This window comes from Mastigoproctus giganteus, chromosome 13 (assembly GCF_048544385.1).
Source record: "Mastigoproctus giganteus isolate SK-2022 chromosome 13, ASM4854438v1, whole genome shotgun sequence".
In the NCBI taxonomy this organism is placed as follows: Eukaryota; Metazoa; Arthropoda; class Arachnida; order Uropygi; family Thelyphonidae; genus Mastigoproctus; species Mastigoproctus giganteus.
Genome location: NC_143587.1, coordinates 108,423,953 through 108,443,499, shown reverse-complemented (window position 1 = coordinate 108,443,499; position 19,547 = coordinate 108,423,953). Strand labels below are relative to the sequence as shown.

General features: G+C 37.8%; 1 protein-coding gene across 6 annotated transcripts in view; it reads right to left on the bottom strand.

Moving 5' to 3' along the window:
* LOC150076347 (phospholipase D1-like) overlaps positions 1 to 19,547 on the bottom strand; it is a 496,427-nt gene that overhangs the window by 92,185 nt on the left and 384,695 nt on the right. For all 6 annotated transcript variants that reach the window (XM_090387709.1, XM_090387710.1, XM_090387707.1 and 3 more), the window contains one exon: positions 10,899 to 11,062. In XM_090387709.1, coding sequence (XP_090243835.1) covers positions 10,899 to 11,062 — 164 coding nt within the window. The remainder of the gene's footprint in view (positions 1 to 10,898; positions 11,063 to 19,547) is intronic.

Here is a 19,547-nt window from a genome sequence, read left to right as displayed (position 1 = left end):
AAGATAAACTTTTTTCATTGTTTACTAGTCCTAAATCGATTCTGAAAGTATAGCCCACATTATGAAATACCCTATATACTGGTAGAACTATACTTCAAACAGCTGTGATCACACTAGAAATGATTGCAAAAACCCAGTATTCATTAATGCTAGGTTCAACAAAAACAACAACAGCCTTAAGATGTCTTTCGCGGTTCAGGCAATTTACTTTCAGACACTGTATACTACAATACTTAAAACATGATTTAACTCTTATAAAAAATCATGAAAATCTTATGGAAACAAAATAAGATAAAACTTTAATTGAAAAATACCTTTTGCTGAGGTAATTATTACTTGGTTATTTAAAGACTTTTATGATAAAAAAAAAAGTATGGCAGAGAACCCAATTACTTGTAATTAATGGAAAAGTTACCCCTATCATTTACAACAAACAGCAACTGCTGTTTGTTGTAAATAATAGGGGTAACATAACAAACAGCAACTGCATACAAGGAATTTCAAAAAAAAGGCACTTTACCAAAAAAAAAATAAAAATAAATAAATGATACTAGCTTATCTAAATTTTCTGTGATAACTTCCTGATAATAAACTTATTTTGACAAAATGATGAGATTCCAAAAGAAGGACCTCCCAATGATTGAAGAAATGAAGAGGGTCTCAATTAATGAAGCCATGTCCAGGATTGGATAAAGTGTCTTTGCACATATTTCAGTAATCCAGAGCCTCCCCTCCCATACACTGCTTGGTTTCTAAATTGAATGGCCTGATGATTTCTTGAATTTCTGCAGGATCAGTGGTGTGTATTGATATATTGCAATATTGAATGAGCAACTGAATGGAAACTATGCATTTTATTGCTTACCATTTAATTTTTTCTTGCTTTTCAGGGTTAAGTTTCAGAGCAAGCAGCAATTTAGAAGAGTAAAATTAAATTTGTTTCTTTTTTTGTTTGGCATTCAATTAATAAAGAATAAGTATTTTTTCTAACAAATGCATTATCAAGTTAGGTGTACCTTTTAATAAAAAAAAAAGCTTACATCTGCAAAATTATAATTTATCTTTCAAAAATTTGCCCAATGCCTGAAGGGGGGGGGGATTTTTGATAGCCTGTTCTAATTGGCAGTGTGCAGTGAAAGCAACTTTATTTCCCCTTTTCCCAGGTATGTAATGATGGTATTTCTCCACTTGTTCTCAGAACCTGTGTTCCTGAACTAACTCCTGCTCTTTGCCGCCTTTTTTCACTTTCTTATTCCAATGGTGTTTTTCCTTCTGCTTGGAAATTTGCTCATATCCAGTTCCTAAAAAGAGTGACAAATCCCTCCCATCCAATTATTGTCCGATTGCAATTACTTCTACTCTTTCTAAAGTAATGGAGAAATCAATTAATCGCCAACTCTTAAACTACCTAGAAACCTTCTATCTGATCACGATCGCCAGTATGGATTCTGTTAGTATCGATCCACTGATGATATTCGGGCTTATGTTACCCATTTATGGACAAATTCAATGGAAACGTTTGGTGAAACACAAGTAGTTGCACTTGACATCTCAAAGGCTTTCGATCGTGTTTGGCATAAAGTTCACTGAGGGTGATGGTAGATGGCTCTCTGTCTTCTAACTTCTCCACTAATGCTGGTGTCCTACAAGGTTCAGTTATTTTCCCCCACTCTTTTCTTCTTGTATATTAATGACCTTCTTCCATTGACTGAAAATCCTATCCACAGTTTTGCCGATGATGGCACATTGCATTCCCCTTTCCATTTTGAGAAACCTTGCCCTGCTCAATCAGCTTCAACTTCTCGTATATCCGCTACAAATTCCTTAAATGCCAATCTCCAGATATTTCTCCAGTGAGGCAAAGACAACTTAGTTGATTTCAACCCTTCTAAAACTCAGTCTTGTCTTATATCTGGCGAAAAGGATTCTTCTGCTCCTATGCTTATCTTTGGTGACACTCCGATTTCTTGGAAAAATTATATCTCTTTTGGGGATTACCCTGGCTTCTAATCTCTCTTGGCACAGCACATTACAAATATTGCTTCCTCTGCATCTAAAAAACTTGGTTTTCTCTTTTGCTCTCGGCGTTACTTTTCTTCCAAACAGCTGTTCACTCTGTACAAATTGCAAAACCACCGTATCATGGAATATTGTTCCCACATCTGGGGCGGTGCCCACAAAACCTCTCAGGCTTCTAGATTCCATTCAGAAGGGGAAAGTTAGGTTAATTAATGACTTCTCTCTAACAGTGTCTGTCCACTCTCTGTCTCATAGATTTACTATTTCTGCTGTATGCCTTTTCTACAGGTACTTCCATGGGCACTTCTGAATTGGCTTCTACAATTCCCACTCTCACTTTCAAAACAGTCCGAACATGTGCCGCCTCCAGCCAACATCCATTTACTGTCCGTTTACAAACTCACAGAACCAGCTTTTCATCTTCCTTGTTTATGCATTCAACTGCAGTTTTCTGGAACAACCTTCCTTCATACGTATTTCCTGAAAATTACAGGAAATTACAGAAGTTCAAGTCCAATGTCAACAAATATCTTCTTTCATCTTCTCAACCTCCAACCCGTGCAAGGTTCTAATAACTCTTGTTTGGGGTGTTATCAAAAAAAAAAAAAAAAAAAAATATATCAGCCACCTTGCAGATGTCTAGCCCCCCCAGATGCTGAAATTTACAGAACTGAAGCCTTTCTTGGAATGAGCAACCCTTGATTCCTTCACCAATCTCATTGCCCTTCTCTGTAGTTGTTCCAGCAGTTCCACATCCTTCCTAAAATGAGGCAACCAGACCCGTATGCCGTACTCAAGATATGGCCTGACCATTGCCTCATACAACAGGATAATCACCCTCTTATCCCTACTAGCAAAATTAATGTATATCATTTACAAAACCCCATTAGCTGTCCTGGCAGCCTATCTGTATTGCTCAGAGAAATTCATAACTGACTGCACAACTACCCCCAGGTCTTTTTCATTTTCCACTATCCCAAGTGTACTAGCGCACAGTTGGTACATTTCTCTGGGGGTTACTGCTACCTATATGCAGTACTTTGCATTTATCAATGTTAAACATCAATTGCCATTTCTCAGCCCACCTCCCTAACCTTTCTAGATCCTGTTACAATAGCATACTCTTATTAATCACTCTGACAACCTTTGTATCATCTACAAACTTGGACATTAAGCCTAATATGCCTTCATCAATATCACTGATAAACATAGAAAACAACAATGTGCCACAACACTGTACCCTGGGGACTTCACTAATAACATTCATGCACGAAGAGCAATGTTTACTGATTTAACACTCTGTCTTCTCCCAATCAACCATCCCTTTATCCATAGCAGCAACTTTAGCATTAGCATTAGTAAAGGCATTACGCAGCATCAGCCCAAAAAACACCCCTTCCATTTCACCACTCCATTCGTTACAAATGTCTGTTCAAGCTCAGCCTTAAATTTATTTATGCTATCAATTTCCACCACAAAAGATGGAAGTCTGTTCCATCAATCAACCACCCGCTGGCTAAAGGCAAATTTCCAAACATCTATTCTACAACGTCTTTCCTCAATTTGAATCTATACCCCCCCCCTCAGGGTTCTTAATCGGAGCAAGAAGAAGATTCCGTCCTTGTGGTTGCATACTCTCCAGGCGCTGCAATTTGCAGAACTTTAGCCTTTCTTGGTAAGAGTACCCCTTTGTTCCCCTCACCAATCTTGTTGCCCTTCTTTGTACTCATTTTAGCACCTCTACATCCCTCCTAAAATGAGGCCTCCAGACCTGTACACAGTACTCTAGGTGTGGCCTGATCAATGGCGTGTACAACGGGATAGTCACCTCCCTGTCCCTGTTAGCAAAATTCCTATATATCATTGACTCCATGAACTGCCCTGACAGCCCTTCTGCACTGCTCAGCAAACTTCATATTTGACTGCACAATTACATCCAGGTCTTTTTCACTTTCCACTTCTATGAGTGTAGTAACACACAGTTTGTTCGTTTCTCTTGGGTTACTGCTATCCATAAGCAGCACTTTGTATTTGTCAATGTTAAACTTCTGCCACTTCTCAGCCCATTTGCTCAACTTACCTAGATACAGTTGAGTAGCATACTGTCTTTAATGTCATTAACAGTCGTGGCAATCTTTGTATCATCTGCAAACTTGGACATTAACCCTGATATACCTTCATCAATATCACTGATGAATACACAAAACAACAATAGGCCCAGCACCGAACCCTGGGGAACTCTACTAATAACATTTGTTCACGAAGAGCAGTGTCCATTGATTACCACTCTCTGTTGTCTCCCACTCAACCATCCCTTTATGCATTGTAGCAACTTACCCTTAATGGCATACCTCTCCAATTTGTACAGCAGTCTTCCATTTGCAACAGTATCAAAAGCTTTCCTGAAATCCAAGTACAGTGGCACCTTGGTATGCGAGCATAATTCGTTCCGGAAACGTGCTCGTAATCCAAAGCACTCGTATAACAAAGCGAATTTCCCCATAAGAAATAATGGAAACTCAGTTGATTTGTTCCAAAACTCAAAAATATTCACATACTGTAAAAATGATTAATACAAAATACATACATACCTTTTTATATTTTTAAAAGCAATCGAATTTATTAATTATTGGGTAGAACGACTTTCACTGTCACTAACGGAATCACTACTATCTGTTGACTTTTTCTTTTTGTGCGACTTTAACAAAGAACCTCTCCAATGACACTTGCTTTTGCCTCCTTTTGAGGATTTCGCGGAAATATGACATTGCATTGTCGTTAAACAGATTCATCGCTTGCACTGCCACAGCCTTATTCGGGTGGTGCTTTTCTACAAAATTTTGCACTGTTTCCCACATTTTACACACCTCCCTAATCTCATTTGAAGAGAGGGATGTCTCCATTTTTTTCTCCTCCTCCTCAGACGAGATCTCCTCCATCACCCCTTGCTGTTGCTCGCGATGCAGATCCATCAGTTCGTCGGTGGTAAACTCCTGGTCATATTCCTCCACCAGCTCTTGAATGTCGTCCTTATTCACCTCCAGTCCCATGGTCGTCCCCAAGTACACAATTTCATCGACAACTGGCAGCTCCTGTTCATGAGCAAACCCCTCAACGCAATCAGACCACAGTTTTTTCCAAGCAGAATTGAGGGTTCTCTTGGTGACCCCATCCCAGGCTTTATCGATGATTTTGAGGCAGTTTACGATGTGGAAATGATTTTTCCAAAACTCTCGGAGGGTAAGGTTAGTTCCTTCGGTCACCTCGAAGCATCACTGAAATAGTGCCTTGATGTAAAGCTTTTTAAAGTTCGAAATGACCTGCTGATCCATGGGCTGGTGTAATGGAGTGGTGTTGGGAGGAAGGAACTGTATCTTAATGAATTCGAATTCTTCCAGTAAGTCGTTCTCAAGGTCTGGAGGATGAGCAGGAGCATTATCCATAACCAGCAAGACTTTGAGTGGCAGTTTTTTTTCTAAAAGGTATTTCTTCACTGCAGGACCGAAGACCTCATTGATCCACTCAACGAACAAGATACGAGTGACCCAAGCCTTGCTGTTGGACCTCCACATAACATTTAACTGGCTCTTCTGCACCTTGCATTTCTTGAAGGCTCGTGGATTCTCATAATGATACACGAGCAGGGGCTTGACTTTGAAATCACCGCTTGCATTAGCGCACAGCAAGAGGGTGAGACGGTCTTTCATGGGCTTGTGACCGAGCATTACATTCTCTTCTGCTGTAATGTAGGTCCTCTTTGGCATCTTTTTCCAAAAAAGCCCCGTTTCATCGCAATTAAACACTTGCTGCGGCAGGTAACACTCGGAAACCATGAGCTTCTGGAACTCGGCAACGAATGCCTCAGCTGCCTTAGCGTCCGAACTCGCAGCCTCTCCGTGCCTCACAACACTATGGATGCCACTTCTCCTCTTAAAGTTATCAAACCATCCCCTGCTCGTCTTGAAGCCTTCTTCGTTTTCTGTAGACGTACCTGGCTGTTTACTGACGAGGTCGGCGTACAAGGCCTTTCCCTTCTCACAGATCAAGTTCTCAGTCACAGTACCACCTGCTAGTTGCTTCTCATTTATCCACACCAAAAGCAACTTTTCAACATCTTCCAGAATACGTGGCCGTTGCTTTGATATTCTCGTGACTCCTTTTGCTACGTCTAGTCCCCTTAGTTCTTCTTTCTTCTTTAATATTGTGCAAATTGTTGACGTAGACTTCTTATAAAATCTTGCGATGGCGGCCACTTTCATACCTTGTTCGTGCTTCTCGATGATTTCCTTCTTAATTTGTATCGTAATCATCTCCTTCTTACCGCCTTCCTTTTCAACCCTCTTCTTCATTGGGGCCATTTTCGTAGTGTACAGTTAATAAATAACAGTCACTAAATTTGAACACAAAAAAAAAAATTGCTTTACGCACATACACGTGGTCATAACGCTAGCACGAATGTTCACTACAATGTTGACTGTATACGAATGAGGTATGCCGACTGAGACCGAACATGCGAGACGATTAACCACAATCCCGAGCAGCACGTGATCACGTGACGCTCGGTAGGCAATTTTTAGGAAATAAAGCACAATTACAAAATGAGGAGGCACCCTTGATACACATAAACAAAGCTGCGCCCGTGTAGCAACTGAATAAACGACACCATAAAGGCAGAGATACACTATTAACACCTCACATTTTCCTAAAGCACTTTCAAGGGGTTACTACAATAAAACAATAAAAACAATTTCCAGTTGCGTTTCTGCTAGTGGAATCTGTTATAAACTGGTAGTAAACTCGGTCTAATTGCATTCGAGATTACTGTATACCGATAACTGGAATTGTGTTGGTTTTTACGTTATTATGGTGAAATGTGTTTCCCCTTCACTGATATAAAACACATAAATACATTTTCGGAATCTTCTCTTCATTCCCATCGTGTTGCGTTCATTTGGGGTGATTCTGCGTTCGACTGCCATTTCTTGTAAACACAAAGGCGAGTCGTGCATAAGCGAATTCGGTTCGTGTTATATAAGATATCGTTCCCCTATTTATAAATCGTGTATGATCGAATTCGTGTAATGCAAACACGTGTTATACGAGGACTGACTGTACTCGTATTGCAAGACCTCGCTCGTTTATCAAGTTAAAATTTATTAAAAATTTTTGCTCGTCTTGCAAAACACTCGCAGACCAAGTTACTCGTAATCCAAGGTACCACTGTATATGATATCAAAATATTTTTGACATTCAGTTCCTTTTTGACCACATCATAGTATCCAATCAAATTGGTCAGCCAAGACCCCCCCCCTCTTTAACAAACCCCTGCTGTGTCTTAACTATTACTGCAGTCTTCTCTAGATGATCCTGCAATGCTTCTTTAACCAGTGACTCCATTATTTTCACTGGAACACAAGTTAAACTAACTGGTCTATGGTTAGTTATGTCACCTTTTGAAACCCCCTTTGTGAATTGGTAATACATTTGCAAACCTCCAGTCCATGGGGACCTCCTCTGAGTCCAAGGAAGCTCTTATAATTATGGCTAAGGGTTTGCTTACTTTCTTTGCTGCCTCCTTTAATATAACTGGATAGATCCTGTTCACCCCAATTGCCTTCCTTATGTTTAACTTTCACATTCAACTTTAACTCCCGACTTTTTTTCAACACTGATGTGCTTGCTGAGTAAACTGCAGATCTCTTACTCTTAAGGTCATTAGTTCCAATGCGTACAACAATATCACCTTTCGTGTCCTTAAAAGATGATATCTGCTCTTCAATGTAGTAGTAGTAGTAGTAGTAGTGGCACATGATGCAAGAAAGCAAGTGTAGGAGCTTATGCAACATCAGCCAAAAAAAAAAAAAAAAAAATCACACCATTCCCTCCAAATGCCTGTCCAGTTCCTCCTTAAATTTATTTAACCTATCAACTTCCACAACGACAGATGGAAGTTTGTTCCAGCAATTAACCACCCGCTGGCTAAAGGCAAATTTCCGCACATCTATTCTACATCTGTCCTTTCTTAATTTGAACTTATGTCCCCGTAGGTTCGTAATCTGAACAAGTGGAAGGATCCCATCAGAATTCAGCGTGCTCAACCCATTCAAGGCCTTATAGACCTCAATCAGATCACCGCGCAGGTGCCTAGTGTCCAGCCACTGCAATTTACAGAACTTAAGCCTCTCTTGGTAAGAGGATCCCTTCATTCCCCTCACCAATCGTGTTGCTCTTCTCTGTACACGCTCAAGCAAATCTACATCCTTCCTAAAATGAGGCCTCCAGACCTATACGCAGTACTCAAGGCGTGGCCTGACCATTGCCTTATACAGAGGGACAATCACCTCCTTTTCCCTGCTAGCAAAATTCCTATATATCATTGACAAAACCCCATGACCTGCCCTAGCAGCCTGTCTGCATTGCTCAGAAAACTTCATATCTGACTGCACAATTACTCCCAGGTCTTTTTCATTTTCTACCACCTTAAGTGTAGTACCACACAGTTGGTACGTTTCTCTGGGGTTACTTCTACCCATATGCAGTACTTTGCATTTGTCAAGGTTAAACTTCAGTTGCCACTTCTTAGCCCATCTGCCCAAATTATCTAGATCCTGTTGCAGTAGCACACTGCCATTACTGTCATTAACAACCCTGCCAACCTTTGTGTCATCTGCAAACTTCGACATTAAGCCTGATATACCTTCATCAATATCATTGATAAATACACAAAACAACAGTGGACCCAACACCGAACCCTGTGGGACTCCACTAATAACATTAGTCCACGAAGAGCAGCACCCATTGATTACCACCCTCTGTCTTCTCCCACTTAACCATCTTTTTATCCATTGTAGCAACTTACCCTTAATACCATTCTGCTCCAATTTGTACAGTAGTCTTCCATGCGCAACAGTGTCAAAAGCTTTCCTGAAATCCAAATATATGATATCAAAATTATTTTTTGCATCCAGTTCCTTTGTGACCACATCATAATAACCAATCAAATTTGTCAGAGAAGACTTTCCCTTAACAAACCCATGCTGTGTCTGAATTATTGCTGCAGTCTTGTCTAGATGATCCTGCAATGCATCCTTAACCAGTCATCAACCTTTGCCCCCTGGCAGACACCATGGTCCTGCTCCACCTATCCTTCTTGCATAGTATATTCCCCATCTCCCTGACAATAGTCACAAACAATAACTATATAATAACCAATAATAGCTTGCCCTTAATGCCAGACTGCTCCCATTTATAGATTAGTCTTTTATATGCAACAGTATCAAAAGCTTTCATGAAATCCAATTATTTTTTGTATCCGGTTCCTTTGTGATCACATTGTAATATCCAATCAAAGTGGTGAAATATGATTTCCCCTTAACAAACCCATGCTGTGTCTGAAGTGTAACTGCAGCCTTGTTCTTACTTTAATTCTTTTACCAGTGACTCCATTATTTCCCCTGAAATAGAAGTTAAACTAACAGGTCTGTAATTACTCATGTTACCCTTTGTCCCCTTTGTGAATTTGGGATGCATTTGCACACTCCAGTCCGTTGGGACTGGAGATGCCTGATCCCTGAATCCAAGAATGCTCTCATAATTATGCCTAATGGGTTTTCTTAATCCCCATCACTGTCTCCCTTAATATAACTGTAGAGATCCCATCCACCCCAGGTGCCATTCTTATGTTTAACTTTCCTCTCAGTTACTCCCTGTTACTTGTTTTTTGTAAAGAATTCCTCACAGGAGAATGTAGATGCAAAATACTCATTCAGTTCATCTACAACCTGAGCAGGATCAACAATCAAACCATCAATACTGAGCAGGATCAACAATTAAACCATCAATACTGAGCAGGCCAATATGATTAATCCTTTTCCTTCTACTGTTTACACAAGCAAAGAAATATTTGCTGTTTTTCTTTCCATTCTTCACCACAGATTCCTTGTAATCTGCCTTCATTTGACTGTTCTCCTTTGTGAATCAATTACAGACTAGTTCATATCTACCATAGGCTTGTGCATTGACCAATAATTTATATGCATCCCATGCATTTTGCTTCTCTTCCACAAGTTTCATCAATTTATCTGACATCCATTTAGGACTTATATCTTGAAAAGTATTTCTTAGTTGGTATGAAAAGCCTAACAGCTTCTGTGTTTAATTCCTTGAATGATTCCCATTTAGAATTTCTGAGTTAATATCACAGTTGGTCCCACTGTATACAATTTAAAAACTGCTGTCTGCGACCACTGTCACCTTTATGAACGCAACCCCCCCCGTGCCTTACCCTTGATGGTAGCTACACCTTTAAGTAAATTCCGAATCATTACACTGATGATTTCATTTGTCAAGGTTAAACTTCAGTTGCCACTTCTTAGCCCATCTGCCCAAATTATCTAGATCCTGTTGCAGTAGCACACTGCCATTACTGTCATTAAGAAAATTCTTAATGCATGAATAATCACTTCTGATAATCAGATCAAGAATATTACTCTATCGTGAATCAGCGGTAGAAAACAGTAGATGAATCAGCGGTAGAAAACATGTCATCCAATAAATCCACAAAAGTATTTCTAATCTGTGAGTGACCAAACAACAAGTTCTAATCTATATCCAGAAAGTTAAAATCCTCCATTATAAGAGATCTCCATTATGTCGTTAGAAACGTAAGTGACATTTCTTGATTTATTTTATAAGATAAAGCAAGGAAACAGCAGTCTTTCAAAAAAAAAAAAAAAAAAAGGAGGGGGTACATATATATGGTAAATGCTGATTTGATTAACCAGCTGACAACTTAATGTAAGAAATAAATATAGCAGTTATTAAATTTTAATTTAATTTTAAGATGAATAATCAAGCAAAAAAAGTATAAAATTTCTCACCATATTTTAATAAACGTTGATATAAAGAATCATTTCCTCTGCATATAGAAGAATAATTCCAATGTGTGATAGCTTGGATAGCAGTACCAGAGCCTGTTCCAATTTCTCCCTCAAATGCTGGCAAAAGGGGCATCACAACATAAACTCTAAATACCTCATTTTGTCTGAAAAATATAAACATTTTTATGAAGTATGAAGAATTTTTTCATCATGGATGTAAAAATTATGTAGCATACAATATATAATCAAATCCAGACTTTCTGAAACTTTTGTGAATAGTGAAGATAAAGGAGCTGACTGTGTACTATACATATAAATAATATCTTTTTGTAGGAAAATTCTTCAACCCAACGCTCACATCCAAATTGATCCGGTTAATACATTATGTAAAAGGCCCAAGTTAAAAATGCAATATAATATAAACCATTAAAATACTATTAATTTAACATGATTTTCTAAAAAAACTAATCTTGTATTCAGATCCCATTATCCACTCACCGCAAAGAAGGAAGAGCAAAGAGCAGCTTATGCACACCAACCCACCCAAAACTAAACAGACTGGAAACCGAAGACAATTGTCAAATTCTACATTAAAATCTTTTTGACTAAACTTCTTTATAAGTGACCAGATTATCTGACTGCAATCGGCTGCAATCCATGCTCACAAGAGTAAAGTAACACACTTAACAAAATCCATTCTCTCTTAAAAAATTGAATTCAATTAAAATAAGGAACATATGAGGAGATTATTTTTGTTAACCAATGCAAATAGAGTTATTTACACATGCACATAAAGGTCTAAGAGTCCAAAACGGTGAATAGTCTATGTATGTTTATCAAATTTGAATTTAATTTCTAGCGTTTCGGCTATTAAGAGTTTTATGTATTCATTTTGTATATTAATTATACTCGCCTTGTTAAAAAGAAAAACATGGTTCTCCTGGAGGGCGTGACAGGAAAGTTTAGATGCACCTATCCTTTTTGCCCTCACAGATGCCTGGTGTTGCCGAAATTGCATAGAAAGATAACTCTGGGTAGAACTGATGTAAAAAGAGTTACATTCCCCCACACGCAATTTTATAGATCAGGGGTGGCCAAAAGGTTGATCGTGGCTTTAATTTTGGTCGATCACAATTAATTTTAAATATATATAAAAAATAGATTAGTCAAAATCTAAATGTTATTATTATTATGTGCCCCACTTCATACACTTAATACAAATCCCCCCCCCTTTTGGTTTTCTTGTTTGTTTGTTTTTTTTGTTTTCCTAATTTTTCGTTCAGTTTTTAGTTACTTTGATCATCACTTCAGTCAGATCTCCTTGCAAGTGCTCAGTTTCCAGACACACTTGCGATTTACAGAACAAGTCTTTCTGTAAGAGTGTTGATGTCTTGTTGCTCTTCTCCACAGCTACTCCAACAGTTCTACATCCTTCCAGACTTGTGTGAAGCACTCAAGGTGCAGCCTGACCGCTGCCCTATATAAAGGGATAATTAACCTCATTGTCCCTATTGGTTAAATTTATTTATCACTGACAAATCTCACGAGCTGTCCTAGCAGCCCCTACACCCAGAGATCTATTTTATTCTCCATAACCTTGAGTGTGGTACCATCCAACTAGTACCTTAATCTGAGATTACTAGCTACCCACATGCAGCCTCACATTTATCAATGTCAAACCTCAGGTGCCACTTCTCAGCCCATCTGCCTAATTTCTTTAGGTCTTGTTGCAGAAAATATCCCGATTCCTCTCATTAACCTAATATCCTTTGTACCATAAGCATTAAACCTGATAGCTTTTGTCAATATCACTAATAAATAATGAAAACAATAAAGGGCTTCAACACTGAATGCTGAGGGACACTGCTAATAAAATTAGTCTTAGAAGAGTGGTGCCCATTAATAATCACTCTGTCTTCTGCAACTCAACCATCCTTTAATCCACATCAGCAACTACCTGTTGCTGCAACTACCTAATGCCAGGTTGCTCCATGTACAGCAGCTTTTCAGGTGAAGAGTACAAAAATCTTTAAGGAGATCCAAGTATATGACATTAAAATTATTTTTTGCATCTAGTTCCTTTGTTACTGCCTCAAATTTGCTGGTCAAACAAGACCTCCCCTTTACAATATCATGTTGCGATTGCCACATAACTGTATTCCTGTCAAGATGATCCTGCATTACCTCCTCAACCACTGATTCCACATGGCCGACCAGGCTAGCCAGGTGGGCAAAATGCCTGCCTGGCAACCCAAAGGTTGTGGGTTCGAATCCCGCCTCGGGCTTGGATCAGAGTAGAAAATGCAAAAATCTTAGGGGGGGGGGGGTGAAATATGGCCACAGAAGCCGATGTGCCAACAACTAACAAAAAAAAAAAAAAAAAAAAAAAAAATTTCCACTGTTTTACTTGGGGCAGAAGTCAAGCTTGAAGGTATGTAATTACTCACTTGGCCCTTTGATCCCCTTTGTGAATGGGGGGGGGGGGGACATATTCACATTTTCAATAAGCCTTCCCTGAATCCAAGGGATGGCTCTCATAATGATGGCTAAAGGTTTGCTTACCACTTTTGCTGGTTCTTTTAATATAATTGGATAGCAGCTGAATTATTACAAAGTAAGAAATAAGGTTACATAAATCACACTATTCTTGTATTCTGGCTGAGATTTTTCTTAAATTGTAGTGATGGCTTTCTTCTTGGAGGTATGTTTCAGGTAGAACACAGTTACAGATTTCTAAGGTTGGAATAGCTGCACCTGGAGTTCTACTGTCATTGTTATGTCCTCTTTGCTTGGAAATAATCTTTTGTTTAAATGTCTAAGGTATTCTGGTCTTGTATGCACTCCTTTTGCAATTCTACAATGTCTTATAAAAAAGACTTCTTTGAAGATTCTTCTATCATAAGATGAATCTGCAGTATGGAAGTTGCAGTATCAAAATCCCATTCCAGCCCATATTCCAAAGCATGACTGTGTTCAGACTTTGATTCCTTTATGCTGTACTTTGTGTTCCCTTAGACCTTTATGGAGCTGTCTGTAAAATTCATCCACATAAACTTGTTGGTATCCACAAGTTGGAGCTTATCACCCAACCGATCAAAGTAGGGACGAGATGTAAGATACTATGTTTCCTAAGTCTCCAGGACACTGAGAATATAAGAGGAAAGTTTCAATAAGGAGGCAACATAACAATCATCATTGAAAATAAAAATGGCTATCCAGACAATATTTCAACAATTTAATGATGACAACCAGAGCCGTTACCAATAATTCTTTCAATCAGCCAGATCACAATGATAGTTAGAAATTTCAATTATCCCAAATACTATGAAGCAAGGTCATCCAACACAGCAGCCACAGGCACTATGGTACCCTAAATAAAGTCAAGTGACATCTGAGATTGTGTGTTTGTAGGAAATTCTAGGATGTAGGAATCAAAAAATTAATCATTTTTAAATAAAATTGATCTGTAATTTTAACCACAATTCCATTTTTAAGCATTTAAATCTCTTCTTTTCCTTGTCTGTATTACTAAAGTAATGTTCTATTATTGAAACTAATAAAATTCAAACTACTTAAAGTTGCCTAGGAATTTGCAAGAATAAATTTATTAAACAGGCAAGGGAAAGGAAGCTAAATTAAGTAAAGATTTTAAGACAGAAGTAGACAACTTTTGCTCACAAATATCCTAAATAGCTCAAGAGTTTTGGATAAATTTTCTAGATAAAATTAATATGTAGATAGGACATGTATGCCTTCATCATGCTCTATCTCTGCTGCACTGCACAAGATAGCTACTGAATCCAAACAACAAATTTAATTTAGCTGTACATATACATAATAAAAAGTAAGCACAAATTAATGTTATCATATTTGTAGATTGAATTTCGATTCTTACATAGCATTTCTAATAAGGAAGAATATTATCCTAGAATTCTAAAAAAGAAGAATATTACCTACAGGCTAGAAAAATAAGGATAAAAAGTACAAATTTACACTTCATTGCCTTAAAAATTGAAATTAAATGATACATGTAAATCAGAAGGATATCCACAGGTTAGCAAAATAAAAATAAATTTATGCTTATGTACATAGCTTAAATACAGTAATACTAAAAATACATAACACTTTGTAATATAATTATAATTTAAAATAGTCACTTATTTTAGATGGCTTTGAATTATCATTACAAAGTCTATCCATAAATTTTTAAAAATTGTATAATATTCTATATTCATCATCACTTGCACTAGTTTCATGCTCTAGTTTCACCTCTTCTCAGGATGGCATCATGAGTTTGCTGTTTTGCAACTGGAATTTGCAAAACAGTGGGCAATTTCTTCATCTGCTAAAGCTGCAGTAACTTGTAGATCACCATCAATGTCTACCCAACATTAAACTCCCATTCACTCATGTCTTCAGGCTTTTCAACATGATCCGTATCATGACTTGGTTGATTGTCATGAATAATAATCCAGATTCTTTGGAACAATTGCTAATGCAGGTTTCCAAAACTTCATTCCATTCATTGTCATATGAAGTGCATCTAAAACGGTTATCTGCTTTGTGATATTGGATGATGTTCCCAAACTATTTATAGATGGGATGATTCATATCCAATCAACATAAGGTTTTTCTTATTATTCCCTGGTTGACAGAATCAGTGATGTGGTATTTGAAAGTAGAAAAACTAATTCAATGTTTTTAAAAGTCAGCTTTGGATGAGCTGGGGAAAAAACCAGCGCAATTTTGTTGTACCCAATTGTGAATCTCATTTATTAAGATAATCTTCAAATAAAGGTCCTGTCATCCAAGCATTGGTATATTCAACAAGTAGCTGTTTACATCTTTAAAATACATAGGAAATTTACTCTTTCCTGTAAACAATGGCTTCATCTTGATTGTTCCTGTCATGTTGCATGTTAAAAGAACTGTAATCCCGCCTTTGATCTTCTTTCCTGCATATGCAGAAGAATTTTTAAAAATCATGCAGGGTTGTTTGTTTGTTTTTTTTTTTGGTTTTTAGGAGCATTAGCAACTAAGGCCATATTGCTCCGGGATATACGGTGGTCATTCCATGACCTTTCCGCATTCTCCATATTTGGTGGTGACGGGCTCGAACCCCGGTCTAATCAAGAAGCGTGTGCTACGCACTGCTGCTCCTTCCCTGCAGGGTTGTAACTACAGGGATAGCCCTGTAGTACAATCCTATTTTATCTGTGTTAAAAATGTCTTCAGGATTACAAGTGATTACACAGCTTGCCAAGAAATTAACTAGTTGTCAGCTGCAAAATCATTAAAATCCTGTTTTTCTCCATGATTTTTTTTTGTAAACAGTACCATGCCTCTCCTTCCGCTTTGTCAACAATCCATCTACTGCCCTAAACTCTTCACATAGTTTTTCAACAAAGCTTTTTAAAGAATGCTACGACCACTTGGTGCATCAAATGAACTGGCCTGTTTGAACTAAATGAACAGAGCATCTACTGTTTGGAATTTCCCTTTGTGCTTCCATTTTCTGGTTTTGCTTAATCAGATTAGTGTTTAATGTGTGATGTTACTTTATTAATTTTGATAGAAATGACTGAGGCAGTGTTAATTTTACTGCTGCTTTCCTTGAATTTATCATATGTTTTTATAAGTTGTAACTTATCTTTTACATTCAAATTCACTCTCCTTCTGTTCACTGACATATTTTTGGATTGTCAATTTTAAAACAGTAAAAAAGGTAAGCATCAATCAATAATAAAGAAGATGACACACACAAAATGCAACTAACACTACACACGCAAGTCAGACACTAAAAAGTAAAAAGTTCAAGATTAGATATAGGACTAGATATATGAAAATAAGATTCTGATAATTTCTTTGTGGCTTAGATACATGATTTGAGATTTCATAAAAGGGGGGGGGGGCATTTCACCATAATAACCTAAAATTCCACAGAATTCCAGGGTATTGGTATTATCGCAAATGCAATAAACTTAAGTTTACTACCAGATTATACCAACAAAAAAGCCGAAGAAACCAGAAAGTGAAAATTGTTTTTTTTATTACTGTTTCACAGATGTAGACTTTCTGTATCTGCAAAAAATAAATGAATAAATAAAAGCCAATCATTCATATTTACCTAACCTTTTTCCCAGACCACCATGGCAAGTAATTTATTTCAGTGAAATAAAACATGTTGCCTGAATGTAAACTTCATTACATCACCTTCTAAAGTTGTTCTTTATATGGACACTGAGCAGCATCTCTCACTAATCTGATTGGTTTCTCTTCTTAGATCTCACTTGAAGCCCTGTCTTTCTTCAGGTGTTCCCTCCATACCTGAACAAAATATTCTAAATGAAGTCTCAGCATTATCTCACACAGAGGGGCAATGACATCCTCCTCCTTACTTGCAAAGATCCTATAAATCACAGACATGACATGTGCTTTTCTGACAGCCTGTTTACACTTCATGGTAAAATTCATATTTGACTGTACTATAAAATGCCCAAGTCCTTTTCATCTCGAACCACTTTATCATTTCTTTTCCCTAAGTCATAAGGGACACTTGCATTTCTATTACCCATGTGCAAATACTTACATTTAGAAACATTAAATTTTAGTTTTTCAGATTACATCTACAATCTAAAGGTCCACTGTTGTTTTGTATATTTATCAATGATATTGATGAAGGTATATCAGGCTTAATGTCGAAGTTTGCAGATGATACAAAGGTTGGCAGGGTTGTTAATGACAATAATGGCAGTGTGCTACTGCAACAGGATCTAGATAATTTGGGCAGATGGACTAAGAAGTGGCAACTGAAGTTTAACTTTGACAAATGCAAAGTACTGCATATGGGTAGAAGTAACCACAGAAAAACGTACCAACTGTGTGGTACTACACTTAAGGTGGTAGAAAATGAAAAAGACCTGGGAGTAATTGTGCAGTCAGATATGAGGTTTTCTGAGCAATGCAGACTGGCTGCCAGGGCAGGTCATGGGGTTTTGTCAATGATATATAGGAATTTTGCTAGCAGGGAAAAGGAGGTGATTATCCCTCTGTATAAGGCAATGGTCAGGCCACGCCTTGAGTACTGCGTACAGGTCTGGAGGCCTCATTTTAGGAAGGATGTAGATTTACTTGAGCGTGTACAGAGAAGGGCAACAAGATTGGTGAGGGGAATGAAGGGATCCTCTTACCAAGAGAGGCTTAAGCTCTGCAAATTGCAGTGGCTGGAGACTAGGCACCTGCGCGGTAATCTGACTGGGGTATATAAGGCCTTGAATGGGTTGAGCACGCTGAATTCTGATGGGATCCTTCCACTTGTTCAGATTACGAACCTAAGGGGGCATAAATTCAAATTAAGAAAAGACAGATGTAGATTAGATGTGCGGAAATTTGCCTTTAGCCAGCGGGTGGTTAATTGCTGGAACAAACTTCCATCTGTCGTTGTGGAAGTTGATAGGGTGAATAAATTTAAGGAGGAACTGGACAGGCATTTGGAGGGAATGGTGTGATTTTTTTTTGGCTGATGCTGCATAAGCTCATACACTTGCTTTCTTGCATCAAATGCTGCTGCAACTACTACTACTACTACTAAGTCATTTTACGAGCAACATGGTCTGTGGTTTTTGTCATTAATTACTCTTCTATGTTTAAATCATCAGAAAACCGAAAAAATCCTCTGCAGTCGCTTGTCAGTGTCATTAAGAAATATTACAAACAGGAAGGGTTCCAGAACTGAAACCCAAGGGATTCCACTTGCAAAAGATAAGAACAGTCCATAAATGGGCATTCTGAGGAATGCCCATTTATGACTGTTCTTTTATTTAAGCTCTTTTATTTATGAATAAAAGAGGATAGGAGAGAAGCAAAGTGAAGAGGGAAGACAAATATTGTAATCAGATTGGTAAGTAATCATTAGAAAACATTTAGATCATTTTTAATTAGACATGGCTAATCTCTATTCAGTCAAATTTTAACTGACATAAAAAATATATTGTGTAAAGCTGTCAACGATCAGTTGCTAAACAATACAATGACAATTTACTTAATGATGCATATTTGTTTATGTCAGGATTAAAGTTTTATAACATCAACATAATAGTTAACTAGATTGGTCAAGGAAGATTTCCTCCTCATGAATCCAAGCTGTGGTACATTAAGGATACTATCCCCATCGAGATGGTGCTGTTTCATACTCTTAACTACAGACTCCATGAACTTACTTACCACTGAAGTCAAGCTTTATATAGTTACCCATCAACAAACTTATAAAAATTCTTCTGCAGTGCCTTGTCAGTGTAAAACTGTTTTCACAGCAAAGAAAACTCATATCTGTTGCACTTCCTATGTGGACTAGGGAGACATGTGTACTTCTCCAGTCCAGAGGGATCATCCCAGAATGTAATGCTGATCTCATTAACATCATCAGTGAGTTGACAGAATCATACGTGGCCTTTTTTTAGTATAACAGGCTTGTACCATCTAGTTGAAGTTACAATGGGGGAAGTTTTTTTTTTTATTGTTATAGGGGGTCACGGCAGTGTCGATGAAATTAGACCTGAAAAGGGAAGGGAAGATAGTGTCCCAGTGGCTACTTCATTATTCAGAGGTCAAGTTCCAGAGGATTGGATTAAGGCATTAATTTTACCAATA